The 19505-nt window shown below is 48.9% G+C and overlaps 1 protein-coding gene across 1 annotated transcript in view; it reads left to right on the top strand.

Moving 5' to 3' along the window:
* Window positions 1–17621, top strand: part of cd79a (CD79a molecule, immunoglobulin-associated alpha) — a 52591-nt gene extending 34970 nt beyond the window's left edge. Inside the window, exons 2-5 of the mRNA XM_059641403.1 lie at window positions 3808–4062; window positions 5081–5196; window positions 15061–15126; window positions 17350–17621. Of these exons, the coding sequence (XP_059497386.1) occupies window positions 3808–4062; window positions 5081–5196; window positions 15061–15126; window positions 17350–17463 (551 nt within the window). The 3' untranslated portion in view covers window positions 17464–17621. The remainder of the gene's footprint in view (window positions 1–3807; window positions 4063–5080; window positions 5197–15060; window positions 15127–17349) is intronic.
* Window positions 17622–19505: the final 1884 nt, after the last annotated feature.

Genomic DNA, 19505 nt, shown 5'->3' with positions numbered 1-19505 from the left:
TTAGTGTGCATTGCAGAATGTGTATCTGAGTGTTGCTGTATGTGTGTTTATGTGCACTGCAGAATGTGTATCTGAATGCTGCTGTGTGTGTAGGTGTGTATGTATTTCAGAATGTGTATCTGTATGCTGCTGTATGTGTGTGTGTTTATGCGCATTGCAGAATGTGTATCTGAATGCTGCTGTATGTGTGTGTCTGTGTGTGTTACTGTGTACATCAGTACTTTGTCAGATCACAAACCAGGGGTGCTGAGGCCAAAAACTGTCTCCATCACAGTGAGCTGTGAGCTGTGGGTGATAGCAGCAAACAGAGTGTAGATTTTGCGCCTTGGTTTAGTGAGATATCGCTCAGAGGTTACAGCAAGCCCTGATATCCACAGGATCCCCTGGGAGCTGGGCAGGAAGACCCTGTGAGATATTTGACAGGTTTTCAGGCTGATACAGATGGCAGCTGTACTGAAAGAGGAACTGAAACTAAGCAGGACAATGGAGCGGGGATCTGAACTCACTTTCCAGTTTTGTGAGCTCAGTCATGAACGTTCTGACTTTGGATTTTGAATTGGTGGGAGTCAGTCTCAATCCAGAAGTGTCAGCCTTGTAGTACAGACCGACACTGCTGGTATCAGTATGGAGAGTCAGTGCTGAGGGAGCAGGTGCTGTCGGAGGGTCAGTGCTGAGGGAGCGGGCGCTGTCGGAGGGTCAGTGCTGAGGGAGCGGGCACTGTGGGAGGGTCAATGCTGAGGGAGCGGGCGCTGTCGGAGGGTCAGTGCTGAGGGAGCGGGCGCTGTCGGAGGGTCAGTGCTGAGGGAGCGGGCGCTGTCGGAGGGTCAGCGCTGAGGGAGCGGGCACTGTCGGATGGTCAGCCCTGAGGGAGCGCCACACTGTCAGAGGGTCAGTGCTGAGGGAGCACCACACTGTCGGAGGGTCAGTGCTGAGGGAGCGCCGCACTGTCGGAGTGTCAGTACTGAGGGAGTGGGCACTGTCGGAGGGTCAGTGCTGAGGGAGCGCTGCACTGTTGGAGGATCAGTGCTGAGGGAGCTCCGTGCTGTCGAAGGGTCAGTGCTGAGGGAGCGCTGCATAGTTGGAGGGTCAGTGCTGAGGGAGTGGGCACTGTCGGAGGGTCAGTGCTGAGGGAGTGTTGCACTGTCGGAGGGTCAGTGCTGAGGGAGTGGGCACTGTCGGAGGGTCAGTGCTGAGGGAGTGGGCACCGTCGGAGGGTCATTGCTGAGGGAGTGGGCACTGTCCGTGGGTCAGTATGGAGGGAACACACACACAAACACACACACACACAAACACAGACAGCATATCTTTCCTTCGATGAGGGATACACAACAGTTCAAAACATTATTCGTGTGGTCTTGTGTATACACAGACAAAGAAGTGCTGAGATATACCTGTTGGAGCTGAGGAGACAAAAGGGAATCGCGGAGAAAGTGGGAGCAGGACACTGAGTTGGGTGATCAATCCCATTAAATGGTGGACCAGGCTTGAAGGGCTGAATGTTCCACTTCTGCTCCTATTCCCTACATTTCTACTTCAGCAAACCCTTGTGAAGACGGCCCACGGGAGCTGCCTTTCCAGCTTTTCAGCCCGCCTGGTTGATTTTTGTGTGTGTTTGTGAGTGTGTGTTTGTATGTATGTCCATATGCATGTATGTTTGTGTCTATACACACGTGTGTGTGAATGTGTATGTGTTTGTGCGAGTGTGTTTGAGAGTGGTGTACGATTGTGTTAGTGAATACGTGTGTGTGAGTGTGTGCGTGAGTGTGTGTATATGTGAATTGGCCATGGATGTATGTGTGTGTGTGTTTGTGTGTGGGTATGTGTGTATGTGTTTGTGTGTTCGCATGTGTGTGTATGTGTGTTTGTGTTTGTGTGTGTGTGTGTTTGTGTGTGTCTGTGTGTGTATGTTTGTGTGTGTGTGTAGGTGTGTGTTTGTGTGTGTGTGTGAGTGTGAGTGTATGCTTGTGAGAGAGTCTTTGTGTGTGTTTGTGTGTGTGAGTGTGTTTGTGTCTATGTGTGAGTGTGAGTTTGTGTGTGAGTGTGTGTGTCTGTGAGTGTGTGTATTGTGTTTGTGTGTGTGTGTGAGCGTGCATGTGTGTTAGACTGAGTGAGGGTGTGTGTGTATGTGGGAGTACGTGTGATATGTGTATATATGCACGTGAGTGTGTGTGTGTCTCTGTGTGTGTGTCTGTGAATGTGTATATGTGAGAGTGTGTGTGAGAGATCCTGTGTGTGTGTTTGTGTGCGAGTGTGTGTGTCTATATGAGTGTGTGTGTATTTATGTAACTGTGTGATGTGACTGTGTGTAAGATGTGTGTGTGCACGTGTGCATGTATGTGTGAGCACATGCATGTGCACGTGAGAGTGTGTGTGGGCTGTGTGTATATGTATGTGAGTGAGTTTGAGTGTGCGTGCATGTGTGTTAGACTGAATGAGAGTGTGTGTGTATGTGTATATGTGCATGTGAGTGTGTGTCTGTGAATGTGTATACGTGAGAGTGTGTGTGAGAGATCCTGTTTGTGTGAGTGAGTGTCTATATGTGTATGTATTTATGTGTATGTGAGTGTGTGTGTGATGTGTGTCTGTATGTGTATGTGTGTGTTTATGTAACTGTGTGATGTGTGTGTGTGTATGTGTGTGTGTGAGAGTGAGTGGGGTGTGTGTATATATGTATGTGCGTGACTGTGCGTGTCAATGGTGTATGTCTGATGTGAGTGTATGTGTGATGTGAGTGTGCGTATGTGTACGTGAGTGTGTGTGTGATATGTGTGTGCATTATGCATGTGTGTACATGTGAGTGTATGTGTGTGCACGTGCATGTGATGTGAGTGTGTGTGTATATGCGTATGTCTGTGTGTTTGTGTGTGTGTGTTGTGAGTGTGTGTGCGCACATGTGTGGTGTATGTGTGATGTGAGTGTGTGTATGTGTATGAGAGTGTGTGTGCATTGTGAGTCTGTGCTCCCATGAATGTGTATGAGTGTGTGTGTTTGAGAGAGAGTGTGTCTGAGTGAGTGTGTGTGTGTGTGTGTGTCTGAGTGTGTGTGTGTGTGTGTGTGTGTGTGTTTGAGAGAGTGTGAGTGCTCACGTGAGAGTGTGTGTGTGTGTGTGTTAGTGTGTGAGTGAGTGCTCACGTGAGTGTGTGTGTGTGCATGTGTGAGTGAGTGTGTGTGTGAGTGCGTGAGTGTGAGAGCGTGTGAAGGAGAGAGAGAGGACAAAAGAAGGAGAGGCAGGTTTGTGTTCACAGGCATTTCCAAAGGCCTGCCGTCTCACAGATCGGTGTCAAACACCCATCTTAAAAACCTGAGAGCCGGTTGCAAAACAGCTTTCACTTTCCAGCCCCTGGATACCCGACGCAAACTTGTGTCTGAGACGTGTCAAACTCACCTTCTTCAAAGGAGCAAAAGCAGAAATTGTTGGAAAAGCTCAGCAGGTCTGGCAGCACCTGTGAAGAGAAAACCAGAGTGTAATGTTTCGGGTCTGGTGACGCTTCCTCACGGGTGTGCGTGTATGCCCCTCTTCCTTCCAGACCTGCTGAGGTTTACCAGAAACTTCTGGTTTTGTTCCCATTTTAGAGCATCTGCAGCTCTTTCGGTTTTTGCCTTCTCCAAAGGCTGTATGGCTCATGAATGAAAAATATTCAGCCCCAGGTCAAACAGTGAAAACGGAGCCTAATGAATCTCAGCAATGAAGCCATGTTTGCACCTCTCAGTTTGCCTTTCGAAATAGGCAGCTATTTACAGTGTGAGCTATCGGTTTCTGTGCTGTTTGACTAGTGGGTGATATTGACCACTATTCTACGCTTCCAGTGGTGCCCAGAAATTTTTCCATACCTTCGGTTCGAGCAGAGCTCGGAAACTCTTTCCAACTGCAGTGCAACGTCAGTTCTGGAGAGGATGTCACCTGGGAGATGAGGAACTACAACAGCTCGACCTGGGAAACGCTTGACTCCAAGGAACCCCTGTACCGTTGGGAGAAAGTGAATGAGAAGGACCTGGGCATTTACCGTTGCCAGAACAAGGTGACGGGAAAAGTATCCTGCAGCGTTGGACTCCGGGTTTACAGTGAGTGTCCCGGTCCCTGTGGAGGCATTGGGTTGAGAGTTGAAGAGGTAGGATTTCGGGGTGGGGGGTTGTTGTTGGGAGTGTATAAGAGGCACGGAGAAGTGGTCTGAGTGGGTCTCGACAAACCCAACTCCACCCTTTCTGGATGGAAACTGGTTTTCCAGCACCAAGCATGGGTTGCTGGAAATCACGCCTTCGCCCCACCTTCTGGGCTTGCCAAATCATCGGGAATGACCAGCAAGCCTCCCAAACCCATCTACACACCAGTTGTCTCCCTCTGTAGTTGGGTGGGGGGGGGGAAGCGGGAGTGATGAACGTGTGGTGGCTTGGTGGGTGGGCACTGGGTTTGCTCTGGGGCATGGGCAGGTATTGGGACTGGTTACATATTGCTGGGTGGGTACTGGATGGGAGAGTCAGTGGTTAAACAGCTCCACACAGGCTGCTATCCCATCATCATGTCCCCCTTTATTTACACAGGGCACGTCCTTGACACTGACCCCAACTCCCTTAGACCCAACTCTCAGAGTGAGGAGAACCAACATTTCTGTTTATATCTGTCAACCAGGGCTTCCTGATTGGACCAGGTTAACAGCCAGGGCTCCTGATTGGGGCAGATTAACAGGCAGGGCTCCCTCATTGGTCCAGGTTAACAGCCAGGGCTCCCTGTTTGGGCTCAGGGTAACAGTCAGTGCTCCCTGATTGGGCCAAGGTTAGCATCCAGAGCTTCCTGATTGGATCAAGGGTGACAGCCAAGGCTCCCTGATTGGGCCAGGTTAACAGTCCCAATCAGGGAACTCATACTCAACGAGGTCCACCTGACTGACCTCAATACAATCACTGCAGATGGGCTTTGGGTGTGTATTGGGTGAGGGTGTGGTGGGGCTGTGGAGTGTTGTTTAGATGGGTATTTGGGTGACTAGAGTGGCTCAAATAGCAGCTCCCAATTGCCACTGAGGACGGGGACCAGCACCTTACATTTCACACATTCCTGTTGCTTCCCAATCTCTCTCCTATCCAGAATCACATCGCAAGTTCTTCAATATCAGGGAATCGCAGAAGAACATCATCCTCATGGTGGAAGGCATACTCCTCCTCAGTCTGGTTGTCATCCCAGGGACAATTCTGCTTCGAGAGGTGAGACCATATGATGTAGGAGCAGAATTAGGTCATCTAGTCCATGAACCCATTCAGTCCCGGGTGATCTATTTCTTAACCCCCATTCTCCTGCTTTCTCCCTGTAATCCTTTACTATGAAGAATCTGTTTATCTCTGTCTTAAAAACACTCAGTGACTTGACCTCTATAGCCCTTTATGGCAATGATTTCCCCAGATTCACCTCCGTCTGGATGAAGAAATTCCTCCTCATCTCAGCTCTGAAGGGTCATCCTTTCACTCTTGCCCTTGTGTCCTGGTTTGTCCAACTAGTGAAAACGTTTTTCTCCACATTCACCCTACCCAGACCTGTCAGCATTCTGTGAGTTTCGATGAGATTCCCCCCTCATCCTTCTAAACTCTGAATATAGGCCCAAGAGTCCTCAAATGCTCCTCATATGACAGGCCCTTCACCCCGGGGTCATTCTCATGAACCTCCCCTGTACCCCTTCCAAGGCCAGAAAATCCTTCCTTAAACATGGGGTCCGCTATAGCTCGCAATGTCCCAAGTGCAATCTGAGCAGAGCTTTACGTGGCCTCAGCAGTACATTTCTGCTGTTGTAGTCTAATCCTCTCGAAATAAAAGCTAATGTCGCATCGACCTTCCTACCCGCTGACTGAGCCTGCATGTTAATCTAAAGAGAATCTTGAATTCTAAGTCCTTTTGTGTTTCGGATTTCCAAAGCCTTTCCCATTTAGAAAATAGACTATGCCTGCATTCTTCGTAGCAGAGTACATAACCTCACAATTTTCCCACATCACATTCCATCTGCCACTTAGAACATAGAACAAAGAACGGTACAGCACAGTACGAAATTTTACCCTAAATCTAAGGTCTATCTAACCTCCACCCCTACCTTACAGTATCATCCATATACCTATCTAATAGCTGCTTAAATGCCCCGAATGAGGCCGACTCCACTACCGTCTCCGAGTAAAGAACCTACCTCTGATGTCTCCCCATATCTACCTCTACTCACTATGTCCCCTCATACCAGCTACCTCCACCCTCAGGAAGAGGGTGCCTACCCTCCTCACCTGTTCAAGTCCTTCTGCAGCCTCCCTGCCTCCTCAACCCTTTCTGTCCCTCTACCTATCTCTCAGTCATCTGCAAATCCAGCAACAATGCCCTCATTTCCTTCATCTGGATTGTGAATGTGTGGTGTGAATAGTAATGATCCCAACACTGAGCTCTTTATTGATGTTTTTAATTTCAGTCATCACTCGAGGGTTAGAAATGATAGTGTGTGCGGTGGTATGCTCCTCCTGTGAGACGTGGGATATCTGGGACTGTTGGAACATCCTTGCCAATTACATCTTGTTATGGAATAGATTGAAATATATCAAGGAGATAGCCTAGAACCTAGATTTCTTAAACTTTAATTGAAAGATTTGTGAAAGGTGCTGTGCTCCAGATATAATTCAATTGTGCCACCACCAGGCTTTAAGCAAAACACACTTTATTATTACAGCACAGCTAAAATACAAACAAAACCAATGGCATAACTTTATCTCTGTTGAAATATTTAATAAACTAATACATAACAACTACTAGTCATCAACTGTTCCAATATAGCAGTATCTCATAAACATGCCCCTTGGCAAAGGCAATTTCAACAAAACAGATTTTCCTCACGAGCTATCTCCTCTCCAGTCCAGGAGAAAGGAAAACTGAAAGAAACAATCTAGCAGCAGGGAGAGAGGACTCAATGATTTTCTTTTTGCTGCAGCAGAGAGAGAGCTGTATCTATCAGCTTCAACAACTAACTTCCAAATCCCAACTGAAAGCAAAACTGAAACCTTGGGCCTGAGTGAGCGCTCACCCAAGTTTCTTTTGTCTCATTTGCAAAAAAAAAACAACTGCTCAGGGCCCTCAAGGCTGCTTACCCCCCGCTTCTGAAGCAGACACTCTGGTGCCGCTCTGACAACAGTGCTCTGCAAGAGCCCAGAGCAACTCTCTCTTAAAGGCACAGCGACATCGCAACTTGCTGGTAGTGTGCCCACATTGCAGCCCCTGCCAGCCCATACAAATTGGTTAAAGCAGCAGTTGGACACATTCAGGAATAAGCAGGAGGCAGAAGGCATCACAGTTATATATATATCTCGAGATTGATGTGAAAATGGATCTCTTTGCCCTTTGCCTCAGAGACCTCCAAGATAATATTCTGGTCCAGGTTCCGCACCGTGGAGCATGATGGGATGTGTTCATGTTTCTTCTTACGGAAAGTGCGCAAGGTATAGCTCGGTACTCAGCAGCCTGAAGGAAGAAGATGACTCAGTAACGCCATCTCAGTCTGATATCCTGAGGATTGACAAATGCTTTTATACCAGATTGTACGACACAAAGCCCACACCCAGAGCGGCCTTTCAGTTGTTCCTGTCCTCTATCATTGAGTTCTGAGATGATAGCCCATGGGAGAGCTGGGCCAGACGTTATCTCTGGATGAGCTGACCAAGGGCCTCGAGTCCTTGGAAAGGAATAAAACTCTCGGAAGCAAAGGCTTCCCAACCGAGTTATATTCGACTCTGTGGGACCTGATTGGCCAGGACCTGCTGGAGGTGTGTGACAATATGCTTCTGGCAGGTACCGTGAGTGAATCCATGAGGAATCATCACCCTCATCTACAAGTGGAAGGGAGAAAGGGAGGAAATCAGAACTTGGTGACCAATTTCACTACTGAATGCGGACTGCAAAATCCTATCTAAGGTCATTGCCCACTGGATCAGGGCTGCTGTGGGATTAATGATCTACCTCACCCAAACATGTGCCGTACTGGGCAGGACAATGTCTGAGAACCTCACATTCCTCAGGGATATGAGCACCTTCATCCAGGACAGGGATGTTGGACACACCTGCCTCATCAGCCTGGACCAGGAGAAGGCCTTCGGCAGGATATCGCATGCTCCCATGCAGTCTCAATCAAAGGGTGGGAATCAAAAAGCTTCCCGATCAAATTGAGGGTCAGGCAGGCCTCTCTCTCCTGCCTCGTTTATGCGTTGTGTGGAGCCCTTTGCTGAGTCCATTAGGAAGGGTGTGAGCCTGGGAGGGGCGACTATTCCAGGCAGCAGAGGCCTGCAGATCAAAGACCCCCCCCGTACGTGGATGATGTCACCATTTTGTGCTCAGATCCGCTGTCAATGCGCAGACTCATGAGGATCTGCAACCAGTTCGAACTGGCCTTGGGAGCCTAGGTAAACCGAGGCAAGAGTGAGGCCGTTTCTTTGGGAACTGGGCCGGCCGATTCTTCATCACCTTCAGCATCAGGACAGATTACCCGAAGGTGATGTGAGTATGGTTTGGAGGGGCTGAGGTGTGCACAAAATCTTGGGAGGAGCGTATTACCATAGTTAGGCAGAAACTGGGCTTTTGGGCAGAAACCCAAGCTGTGTGGCACTCTCTCTGTTATTGTTCATGATGCAGTTCTGGCCCATTCCCAGACCCTGTGCCTTTGCAATTGCACAAGCCGTCTTCCCTGTTCTAAGGTGGATTGCAGGGACTCCATATACCAAACTCTGGATAAGGTGGGTTGGATTAACGTACCCAACTCTGGATAAAGTGGGATGGAGTAACGTACCCAACTCTGGATAAGGTGGGATGGAGTAACGTACCCAACTCTGGATAAGGTAGGATGGAGTAACGTACCCAAATCTGGATAAAGTGGGATGGAGTAACGTACCCAACTCTGGATAAGGTAGGATGGAGTAACGTACCCAACTCTGGATAAAGTGGGATGGATTAACGTACCCAACTCTGGATAAGGTGGGATGGAGTAACGTACCCAACTCTGGATAAGGTGGGATGGAGTAACGTACCCAACTCTGGATATGGTGGGATGGATTAATATTCCAAACTCTGCCCTCGTCCTAATGACCACCTTTATTTGTGGCTGCATCAAGCCTTGCATAGACCCTCGGCACGCAGACGCCAAGCGTTACTAACATATTGTGTTCTACCTATCCCCAGTGTTGCAAAGGATGGGACTCAGCTCACTGCTGCAGGATGTTCCAAGAAGTTGGACCGTCCTTTGCTGAGAAATTCGCAAAGAAAAGCACTTTTGACCTCAAGGAAGTGGTCAGCATGTAGTATCCTCGAGACCCTGAGGGAAAAGGAGGGGTGGATCCCGTCGTGTGTTACCCTGAGCAGACCTGTCAAAGCCATTTGGCAGATTGCCTCATCACCAGAACTTTCCAACAAGCACCAAGGCATCGCTTGGCTTGTAGTGAGAAGGGCACTCCCTGTCAGATCCTTTGTGCATGCCCGGATGCTCTGCGGCACCTCATGGTCCCCTCGGAGTGGCAATGGTCGGGTTCAGACTGTCAAAGGAACCCTGGAGAAACGTGCAACAGTTGAACCGAGCACCTCCAAGAGCTGCGGCTCTGTGCTCTGTTGCCTGCTTCCTGTGACGCGCACAGAGACAAAACATCGACTGCGCCCGGACGGCCATCAACTTGGTGAAAGGGGCTCTCTGGGTCTCCCCGAAATATGTCGGCCTTCCATAATGAGGAGATGACCCCATCTGAGTGTTGCAGACTGGCACATTCCAAGGTCTGGGCCTACGTGCTGAGGGACCCACTAAAGCCTGGGCATAGCTGCCCGCCAAGATGCATTGGGGGAAGACCACCATCTGAGGTCTTTCTGCCAGAATACAACGAGGGGCCCAGAGTCCTGATGAATCTGAAACATCAACTTTCCTTCCCCTCTGATGCTGCCTGACCTGCTGTGTTCCTCCAGCTCCACACTGTACTTACAATGGGGGTCCATTCGCTTATTGAACTCTTCCAGTACCTCTAATATGTGTAAATATAGCCTTGCATCAGTAAGGAGTGCCTCAGGTTTGTTTGTTCTTCATATGTAATGACAATGTACAGAACCAAACTGCTTTGGCGTTTGTTTTTTTACCCCTGGAGCGTAGGAGACAGATGGGTAACCTTATCGAGGTCTATAAAATCACGAGGGGTAGAGATATGGTAGACAGCCGACAGCTTGGAAGGGGAGTCCAAAGCTAAATGGCGTAGGTTTAAGGTGAGAAGGCAAGAGGTACAGAAGGGTCCAGAGGGGCAATTGTTTCACACAGAGGGTGGTAAATATCTGGAGTGGGCTGCCAGATGCAGTGGTGGAGGTGAGTACAATTTTGTCATTTTAAGAAACATTTGGACAGGGGCATGGATGGGATAGGTAGGGAGGGATATGGACCAAACACGAGCAAATGAGACTAGATTAATTGTGAAAACTGGGTGGTATGGACAGGTTGGTCCGAAGGGCCTGTTTCCATGCTGTAAGCATCTATATCTATGTTTATATATAAAGATTTTTATGGATAAAGTATATTTTTGAAGTCAAATAAAAAAGGAAAGCTTCAAAGACAGGAGTTTCAGAGACTCGAATCCCTATATTGTGGAAACAGGCCATTTGGCCCAAAACCCCTTCAAAGAGCATACCAATGGGCAAAGGCCCATTCCGCTAATTCCCCAGGCCTAGCTCAAACATCCCTGGGCACTACGGGCAATTTAGCATGGCCAGCCAATCCACCTACTCTGTGCATCTTCGGGCTGTTGGAGGAAACCCACATGGACACCGGGAGAATGTGCAGACTCCACACAGACAGTTGCCCGAGGTGTGGGATTGAATGCAGGTCCCTGGCGCCATGAGGCATCAGTGCTAACCACTGAGCCAAATTGTGGCCATACGCTAAGTTGAGGCAGATAGATCAGGATCAACAGACAGTCAGTGCAGAGGACCCCAGTGGCTATCTCCCCCTCAAACAAGTATACTATTTTGGACTTTCTTTTAAATTCATTCAGGGCAGGAGGATGCTTGCTAGGCCAGCGTTTATTGCTTAGAGTTCTTTGCACAAGTGCACAGAGTGTAAGGAACAAATAAAATGAGCTGCTGGCACAAATTCAAGTCAGAAACTGTGATATGATCAGATGGGCCAAGGGGTGGTGGATGGAGTTTAAATTAGACAAGTGCGAGGCGCTGCATTTTAGAAAGGCACATCAAGGCCAGACTTATACACTTAACAAAAATGTCCTGGGGAGTGTTGTTGAACAAAGAGACCTTGGAGTGTAGGTTTATAGTTCCTTGGAAGTAGAGTCGCAGGTTGCTAGGATAATGAAGAAGGTGTTTGCTCTACTTGTCTTTATTGGTCAGTGCATTGAGTACAGGAGTCGGGAAGGTCAACTTGCGGCTGTACAAGACATTGGTTAGGGCCACTTTTGGAATACTGTGTTCAATTCCGGCCTCCCTGGTTTAGGACGGGTTTTGTAAAACTTTAAAGGGTTCAGAAAAGATTGGTAAGGATGTTGCCGGGGTTGGGGGGTTTGAGTTGCGGTGAGGATCTGAATAGGCTGGGGTTATTTTCCCTGGAGCGTCGGAGGCTGAGGGGTGACCTGATAGAGGTTTCTAAAATCATGAGGGGCATGGATAGGCTAAATGGCCAAGGTAAAAATCGAAAGAGCTGCGGGTGCTGTAAACCAGAAGTTGCTGGAAAAGCTCAGCAGGTCTGGCAGCATCTGTGGAGAGAAAGCAGAGTTAATGGTTCGGGTCGAGTGATCCTTCCTCAGATGCTGCCAGACCTGCCAAGCTTTTTATTTATAAATACCCAAGGTCTTTTCCCTGGATAGGGGAATCCAAAAAAAAATCTCTGTATGGAATGAGCTGCCAGAGGAAGTGGTGGGGGCTGGTACAGTTACAACATTTAAAAGGCACCTGGATGGGGACATGGATAGGAAGAGTTTAGAGCAAGATAGGCCAAATGCTGGCAAATGGGACTGGATTAATTTAGGATATCTGGTAGGCATTGACGTGTTGGACTGAAAGCTTTGTTTCCATGTGTACTTCTCTATGACTCCATACAGGAGAGACATGGCTGCAGAATGTTCAGGACTGGGAATGAAATATACCAGGATATAAGGTTTAAGGGGGGAACAGAAGAAAAAAATTGGCAGAGGGAGGGTGAAGTAGCATTATTGGCTAGAAACAGAATCACATCTATGGTGAGGAAGGATGATAATGAGGGGAAAACACCTTGTGGAGATTTTATGGAAGGAAATGAGGAAATATAAAAGAACAAAAATCACAATGGGGGCCGTACACAGACTGCCTGGTAGCAGCTCAGAAATGTTGTTCACTTGCTGAAATGAGGCAAATATTTAGCAAAGGCAGAATTGTATTAATGCGGGATTTTAATCTTTTTATAGCATGTCCAGGATAGTTTCCTACAGCATACGTCTTGGATATCACATGAGGACAAGCAATATTGGATCTAACGATGAGCAATGAACCTTATTTAATTAGTGATCGGGTTCATGAGCATTTGCCAAATAGTGATCATAACATAGTCGAGCTTCATGTAGGATTTGTAAGAGATCAGCAAGGATAGGGGTAACTGACCACCTTGAAAAATTTAACTTAATTAGGGAGAGTCAGCATGGATTCATGAAGGGTAGGTGACGCCTGGCAAACCTCATTTTTGAAGAGGTGGCAAAGATAGTGGACAGAGGTAAGTCAGTGGATGTTGTCTATATGGACTTGTAGAAGATTTTTGTGAAGCCCCACACAAGGGAATGTTAGCCGCATGGGAAGCCCATGGAACCGAGGGAAAATTACTGCAGTGGTTGGGAAATTGATGGAGTGGCAGGAATCAGAGAGCTGGGTTAGAACTCACGTTGGCAGCACATGGGAAGTAATGTCCCACAGGGGTCTGGACTGGGGCCTCAATTGTTCATAATATTCATTAATAACTTGGATAATGGCATAAAAAAATCAACTATCCAAATTTGCCAACATCACCAAATTGGGCAGCATTGTAGACAGTGTTGATAGCAGTGAAAATGACACCAGGATATTTATAGATAGGTAAATCGGCAAAACTGTCGCAGATGGAATTTAATATAAGCAGGTGTGAGGTTATCCATTTTGGACCAACAATAGGATGGATAGGGTATTTTTCAGAAGGTTCAAAGTTAAATGAAGTGGACATCCAATGAGGTTTGGGGGTACAGGTGCATAGCTTTTTAAAATTTTGGCATGGTGTCTCAATGGTTAATGCTGCTGCCTCACGGTGCCAGGGATCAGGGTTCGATTCCAGCCTCGGGCGACTATCTGTGCACAGTTTGCACATTCTCCCCTGTGTCTGCGTGGGTTTCCTCCAAAGATGTGCAGGGTAGGTGGATTGGCCATGCTAAATTGCTCATAGTGTTCAGGGACGTGCAGGCTAAGCGGATTAGCTATGGGAAGTGCAAGGTTATAGGGTAGGAAGTGGAATGCTGTTCTGAGGGTCAGTGTGGTCTTGATGGGCGGAATGGCCTGCCCCCATACTGTAGGCATTCAATGAAAATGCCATGAACACATGCAGAAAGGAGGTTAGCGGAACACTATTTTATATCCAGAGGACTAGAGTACAAGAATGTCCACATGTTGTACAAAACCCTACATAGACCCCATTTGGAGTACTGTGAGCAGATCTGAGCACCACACCCTGGGAACGATATACTGGCCTTGGAGAGAGCACAATGTATGGTTACAAGAATGATATTTAGTTTTCAGGGGTTAAATTATGAGGAGAGATTAGAGAAATTGGGCCTTCAAGTTGTTTTGAAATTAAAAGGTTATAGGATGAGTCTCGAGGATTTTAACAGGGAAAGAGAGGTTGGATAGAGATAATCCATTTCCATTGGTTGAAGATTTAAGAACCGGGGGGACAGTCTAAGAATGTAGGCCAGGCCATTCAGGAGAGATGTTAGAAAGCACTTCCAAGCACAAAGACTATTGGAATGCCTTCCTCAGATGGTGTACAATGCTAATTCAATTGTTAAATTTAAATCTGAGTTAGACAACATTTTATTAATCAAGGGCATTAAGTGGTATGGGCCCAAGGCAGGTAGGTGAAGTTCGGCTGCAGATCAGCCGTGATCTCATTGAGTGGCAGAGCAGCCTCGATGGGCCGAACAGCCCCTTCATGGTCCTGTGTTCCTAATTTCCTTAAACAGACACGCTGCAATGTGGGAGCATTGTCTGCATTAGCCCGCCCCCAAACCCCAACACCCAGCCCCAGCCCTAACCCTTACCACTCCTAGCATCACAGCTCTGAGCAACAAAACTACACTGTCAAAACCTGGTCTTCTCACTGCTACTGCGGTCCTGGGAGTGTTTAAGGGGATAGTGTAGAGGGAGCTTTACTCTGTATCTAACCCCATGCTGCCCCTGTCCTGGAAGTGTTTAATGGGATAGTGTAGAGGGAGCTTTACTCTGTATCTAACCCCGTGCTGTCCCTGTCCTGGGAGTGTTTAATGGGATAGTGTGGAGGAAGCTTTACTCTGTATCTAACCCCGTGCTGTCCCAGTCCTGGAAGTGTTTAATGGGATAATGTAGAGAGAGCTTTACTCTGTATCTAACGCCATGCTGCCCCTGTACTGGGAGTGTTTGATGGGAGACAGTGTAGAGCGAGCTTTACTCTGTATCTAACCCCGTGCTGCCCCTGTTCCTGGGAGTGTTTGATGGAGTGGGCAGTGTAGAGGGAGCTTTACTCTGTATCTAACCCCGTGCTGTCCCTGTTCCTGGGAGTGTTTGATGGGAAACAGTGTAGAGGGAGCTTTACTCTGTATCTAACCCTGTGCTGTCCCTTTCGAGCTGGTTTATGATGGGACAGTTGACTATTTAATCATTTTTTGTGCCAGGTTTTTGTGAACTTCATTGAGAATCTTTCCATAGGAATACTATTCTTGTCTGGTGTGTGAAAGAGTGCGCAGTTAAATTGGTTTCTCTGTGTCCTTTCGGTTGCTATGCATTTTGTCCAGTCCATATGCTATCAGTAACCAAACCCTCCTGCATTGATTTTTGAACAGAAATCGCAAAGAACTTTGAAGGAAAAAATCCAGCGCTATAAAGAAGAGAATGAGAATCTATATGAGGTATGAACCCTACTCATGCATTCAGTAATGTTCTGATGCGTTTGGAGAATTGCAGTGTCTCTCTCTCTCTCTGATCACACTACACCTCCAGTCACATCATAAATTGAAATATTTTACCTATTACAGCCAACGATTTACGTTCTCGACATTAGGTTTTGAGTGTAGAGATCCATCTTCAATCCTCTTCAATCGACAACAACAACATCATTATTTATTATGAAATACAGGTTTAGTTAAGCAAGGTACAAAGATTAGTGATGCTCCAGTTAAAAATATAAAAGTATAAACATGAAGTCTTCATATGAACTTTCAAACACACACACATAAATTGTCACACTCACACAAAGAACAAAGAAAATTACAGCGCAGGAACAGGCCCTTCGGCCGTCCAGGCCTGCGCCAATCGAGATCCTCTGTCTAAGCCTATCAACTATTTTCTAAGGGTCTGTGTCCATTTGCTCCCTGCCCACCCATGTACCTGTCCAGATACATCTTCAAAGACACTAACATGTCTGCGTCTACCACCTCCGCTGGTAACGCGTTCCAGGCACCCACCACCCTCTGTGTAAAGAACTTTGCACGCACATCTCCCTTAAGCTTTCCTCCTCTCACTTTGAACTCATGACCCCTAGTAATTGAGTCCCCCACTCTGGGAAAAAGCTTCTTGCTATCCACCCTGTCTATACCCCTCATGATTTTGTAGACCTCAATCAGGTCCCCCGTCAATTTCCGTCTTTCTAATGAAAATAATCCTAATCGACTCAACCTTTCTTCATAGCTAGCACCCTCCATACCAGGCAACACCCTGGTGAGCCTCCTCTGCACCCTCTCCAAAGCATCCACATCCTTTTGGTAATGTGGCGACCAGAACTGTACACAGTACTCCAAATGTGGCCGAACCAAAATCCTATACAACTGCAACATGACCTTCCAACTCTTGCACTCAATACCCCGCCCAATGAAGGAAAGCATGCCATATGCCTTCTAGACCACCCTATTGACCTGCCACCTTCAGGAAACAATGGGCCTGAACACCCAGATCTCTCTGTTCATCAACTTTCCCTAGAACTTTTCCATTTACTGTAAAGTTCACCCTTGAAATTGATCTTCCAAAATGCATCACCTCGCATTTGCCCGGATTGAGCTCCATCTGCCATTTATCTGCCCAACTCTCCAGTTTATCTATATTCTGGTGTAATCTCTGACAGTCCCCTTCACTATCAGCTACTCCACCAATCTTAGAGTCATCAGCAAACTTGCTGATCAGACCACCTACACCTTCCTCCAAATCATTTACGTTCACACACTCCCTCAAAACACACACACACACACACACACGCACGCACGCACGCACGCACGCACTCACTCACTCACTCACTCACTCACTCACTCACTCACTCACTCACTCACTCACTCACTCACACACACACACACACACACACACACACACACACACACACACACACACACACACACACACACACACACGCAGTGTCTCACACACACACACACACACACACACACACTCTCTCATACATTCTGTCTCACACACATTCCAGTGCAGATTAAGAGAAAAATATTTTGGTCAAAATAAAATACTTTGGTCCTTTCTGTTCCACTTTGTTTCTTCACTCGTTGGCTTTGTTTCCCAACTGTCTCTCTATCTTTTATTCTGGGACTGTTCCTTTTTCTCTCCCCTGGCCATCTCACTCTCACTCCATCCCTTTCTCTGTGGCTGATTCACTCTGTCTCACTCTATCCCTCTGTCTCTGCTGTCTCACTGTGTCCTTCTCTCCCTCTGGTCTTACTCTATCGCTCTCCTCTGTCTTTCTTACTCTCTGTCCTTGTTGCTGCCTTTATTGGACTTTCTGAGTCCTCTTTTCCATGCCACTCTTCCTGTTTCTCTCTCTGTCTCTTTTATTCTGTGCCTCTCTGTTTCTCGTCTCTCTTTCTGTCTCTAGTTTCTGTCTGTCCCATAATCTCTGGGTGTGTCTCCCTTTAACTTTTTCCCATCTCACACTCTTTCCCTCCTGTTGCCCCTCTCTCTCTCTTTCCCCGTTGTCTCTCTTCTTTCACTCACTGTGCCTCTCTCTCTTTCTCTCTCTCTCTCGGTCTGTCTCTCTATTTCTCTCTCTCTCCATCCTATCCCGCTCTCCCTGTCTCTCTCTCTCTCTCTCTCACTGTACGTGTGAATTTCTCTGATACTCTTTCGTTCCTGGACAGGGTCTGAACCAGGCCGAGCTGACCACCTATGAGGACATCACACGGGGCCAGCAGTCCATGTACCAGGACGTGGCAAACTACAGGCTAAGTGACAGCCAACTGGAGCAGCCCTGAGGGATGGGCTCAGGGGTGGATTGCCACCCATCTTCTCTCCCTCCATCACAGCCCAGGAAGGGGAGCTGCATTACCCACTGATGCCAAAAGGTGGTGCTGTAACTGCAATGCACCTGCCTCCAACCAGCAGGGGACAGCATCTGGTGGTGTGGAGGGAAAATGGGAGGGGAGGCAAAGGGGGGATGAGGGTTTGGGGGAGGGATGAGGCTTTGGGGGAGAGATAGGGCTTTGAGGGAGGGATGAGGGTTTGGGGGAGGGATGAGGCTTTGGGGGAGAGATAGGGCTTTGAGGGAGGGATGAGGGTTTGGGGGAGGGATGAGGCTTTGGGGGAGAGATAGGGCTTTGAGGGAGGGATGAGGGTTTGGGGGAGGGATGAGGCTTTGGGGGAGAGATAGGGCTTTGAGGGAGGGATGAGGGTTTGGGGGAGGGATGAGGCTTTGGGGGAGAGATAGGGCTTTGAGGGAGGGATGAGGGTTTGGGGGAGGGATGAGGCTTTGGGGGAGAGATAGGGCTTTGAGGGAGGGATGAGGGTTTGGGGGAGGGATGAGGCTTTGGGGGAGAGATAGGGCTTTGAGGGAGGGATGAGGGTTTGGGGGAGGGATGAGGGTTGGGGGTTGGGATTGAGGGGGAAGGAAGACACGCGTAGGGCAGTGTGGAGGATGGGAGAAATGGAGAGGGGAGAGATGGGGAAGGTAATGAAGAGGAGAGGAGTGAGGAGGGGAGGAGGGAGAGAGGAGGGGAGGAGGGAGAGTGATTTGGAAATGAGGGACGGTTGGGAGTGAGGCAGAGTCGGCAGCAAGTGGGAGGGATGCAGACAGAAGTGAGAGAGATTGGGGAGGAGAGAGAGGGACAGTTGGAAAGGCAGTAGGGGGAGTAGGTAGGGGAGTGAGGGAGAGTTAGGAGGGGCAACAGAGAGTGGGGAAGACACTGAGGGAGAGCGGAGGTGAGTGAAGGAAAGTGTAGAAAAGAGTGAGGGAGAGTTGGGACTGAAGGAGATTAGGGAATGAGGGAGAGGGCGGAGAGTGAGGGAGAGGTGGGACAGTGAGGGAGAGGGCGGAGAGTGAGGGAGAGGGTAATGAGTGAGGGAGAGGGTAATGAGCGAGGGAGAGGGCGGAGAGTGAGGGAGAGGGGGGAGTGTGAGGAAGAAGGCGGAGAGTGAGGGAGAGGGGTAGAGTGAGGGAGAGGGGGGAAAGCAAGGAAGAGGGCGGAGAGTGAGGAAGAGGGCGGAGAGTGAGGGAGAGGGCGGAGAGTGAGGAAGAGGGCGGAGAGTGAGGGTGCGGGGTAGTGTGAGGAAGAAGGCGGAGAGTGAGGGAGAGGGGGGAGTGTGAGGAAGAGGGTGGAGAGTGAGGGAGAGGGGTAGAGTGAGGGAGAGGGGGGAAAGCAAGGAAGAGGGCGGAGAGTGCGGAAGAGGGCGGAGAGTGAGGAAGACATCAGAGAGTGAGGGAGAGGGCGGAGAGTGAGGAAGAGGGTGGAGTGTCAGGGAGAGGGTGGAGAGTGAGGGAGAGGGGGGAGTGTGAGGAAGAAGGCAGAGAGTGAGGGAGAGGGGTTGAGTGAGGAAGAGGGTGGAGAGTGAGGGAAAGGGGGGAGTGTGAGGAAGAAGGCGGAGATTGAGGGAGAGCGGGAGTGTGAGGAAGAGGGTGGAGAGTGAGGGAGAGGGGTAGAGTGAGGGCGAGGGGGAGATCGAGGGAGAGGAGGGAGAGTGAGGAAGACGGTGGAGAGTGAGGGAGAGGCGTAGAGTGAGGGAGAGGGGAGAGAGTGAGGAAGATGGCAGAGAGTGAGGGAGAGGGGTTGAGTGAGGAAGAGGGCGCAGAGTGAGGGAGAGGGCGCAGAGTGAGGAAGAGGGTGGAGAGTGAGGGAGAGGGGTAGAGTGAGGGAGAGGGGGAGAGCGAGGGAGAGTGAGGAAGAGGGCGGAGAGTGAGGGAGAGGCGTAGAGTGAGGGAGGGGGAGAGAGTGAGGAAGATGGAGGAGAGTGAGGAAGAGGGTGGAGAGTGAGGGAGAAGGGGGAGTGTGAGGAAGAAAGCGGAGAGTGAGGGAGAGGGGGG

This window comes from Stegostoma tigrinum, chromosome 41, assembly GCF_030684315.1.
Source record: "Stegostoma tigrinum isolate sSteTig4 chromosome 41, sSteTig4.hap1, whole genome shotgun sequence".
Classification (NCBI taxonomy): Eukaryota; Metazoa; Chordata; class Chondrichthyes; order Orectolobiformes; family Stegostomatidae; genus Stegostoma; species Stegostoma tigrinum.
Note: the sequence above shows the minus strand (reverse complement) of the source record. Positions and strands in the feature narration are given on the sequence as shown.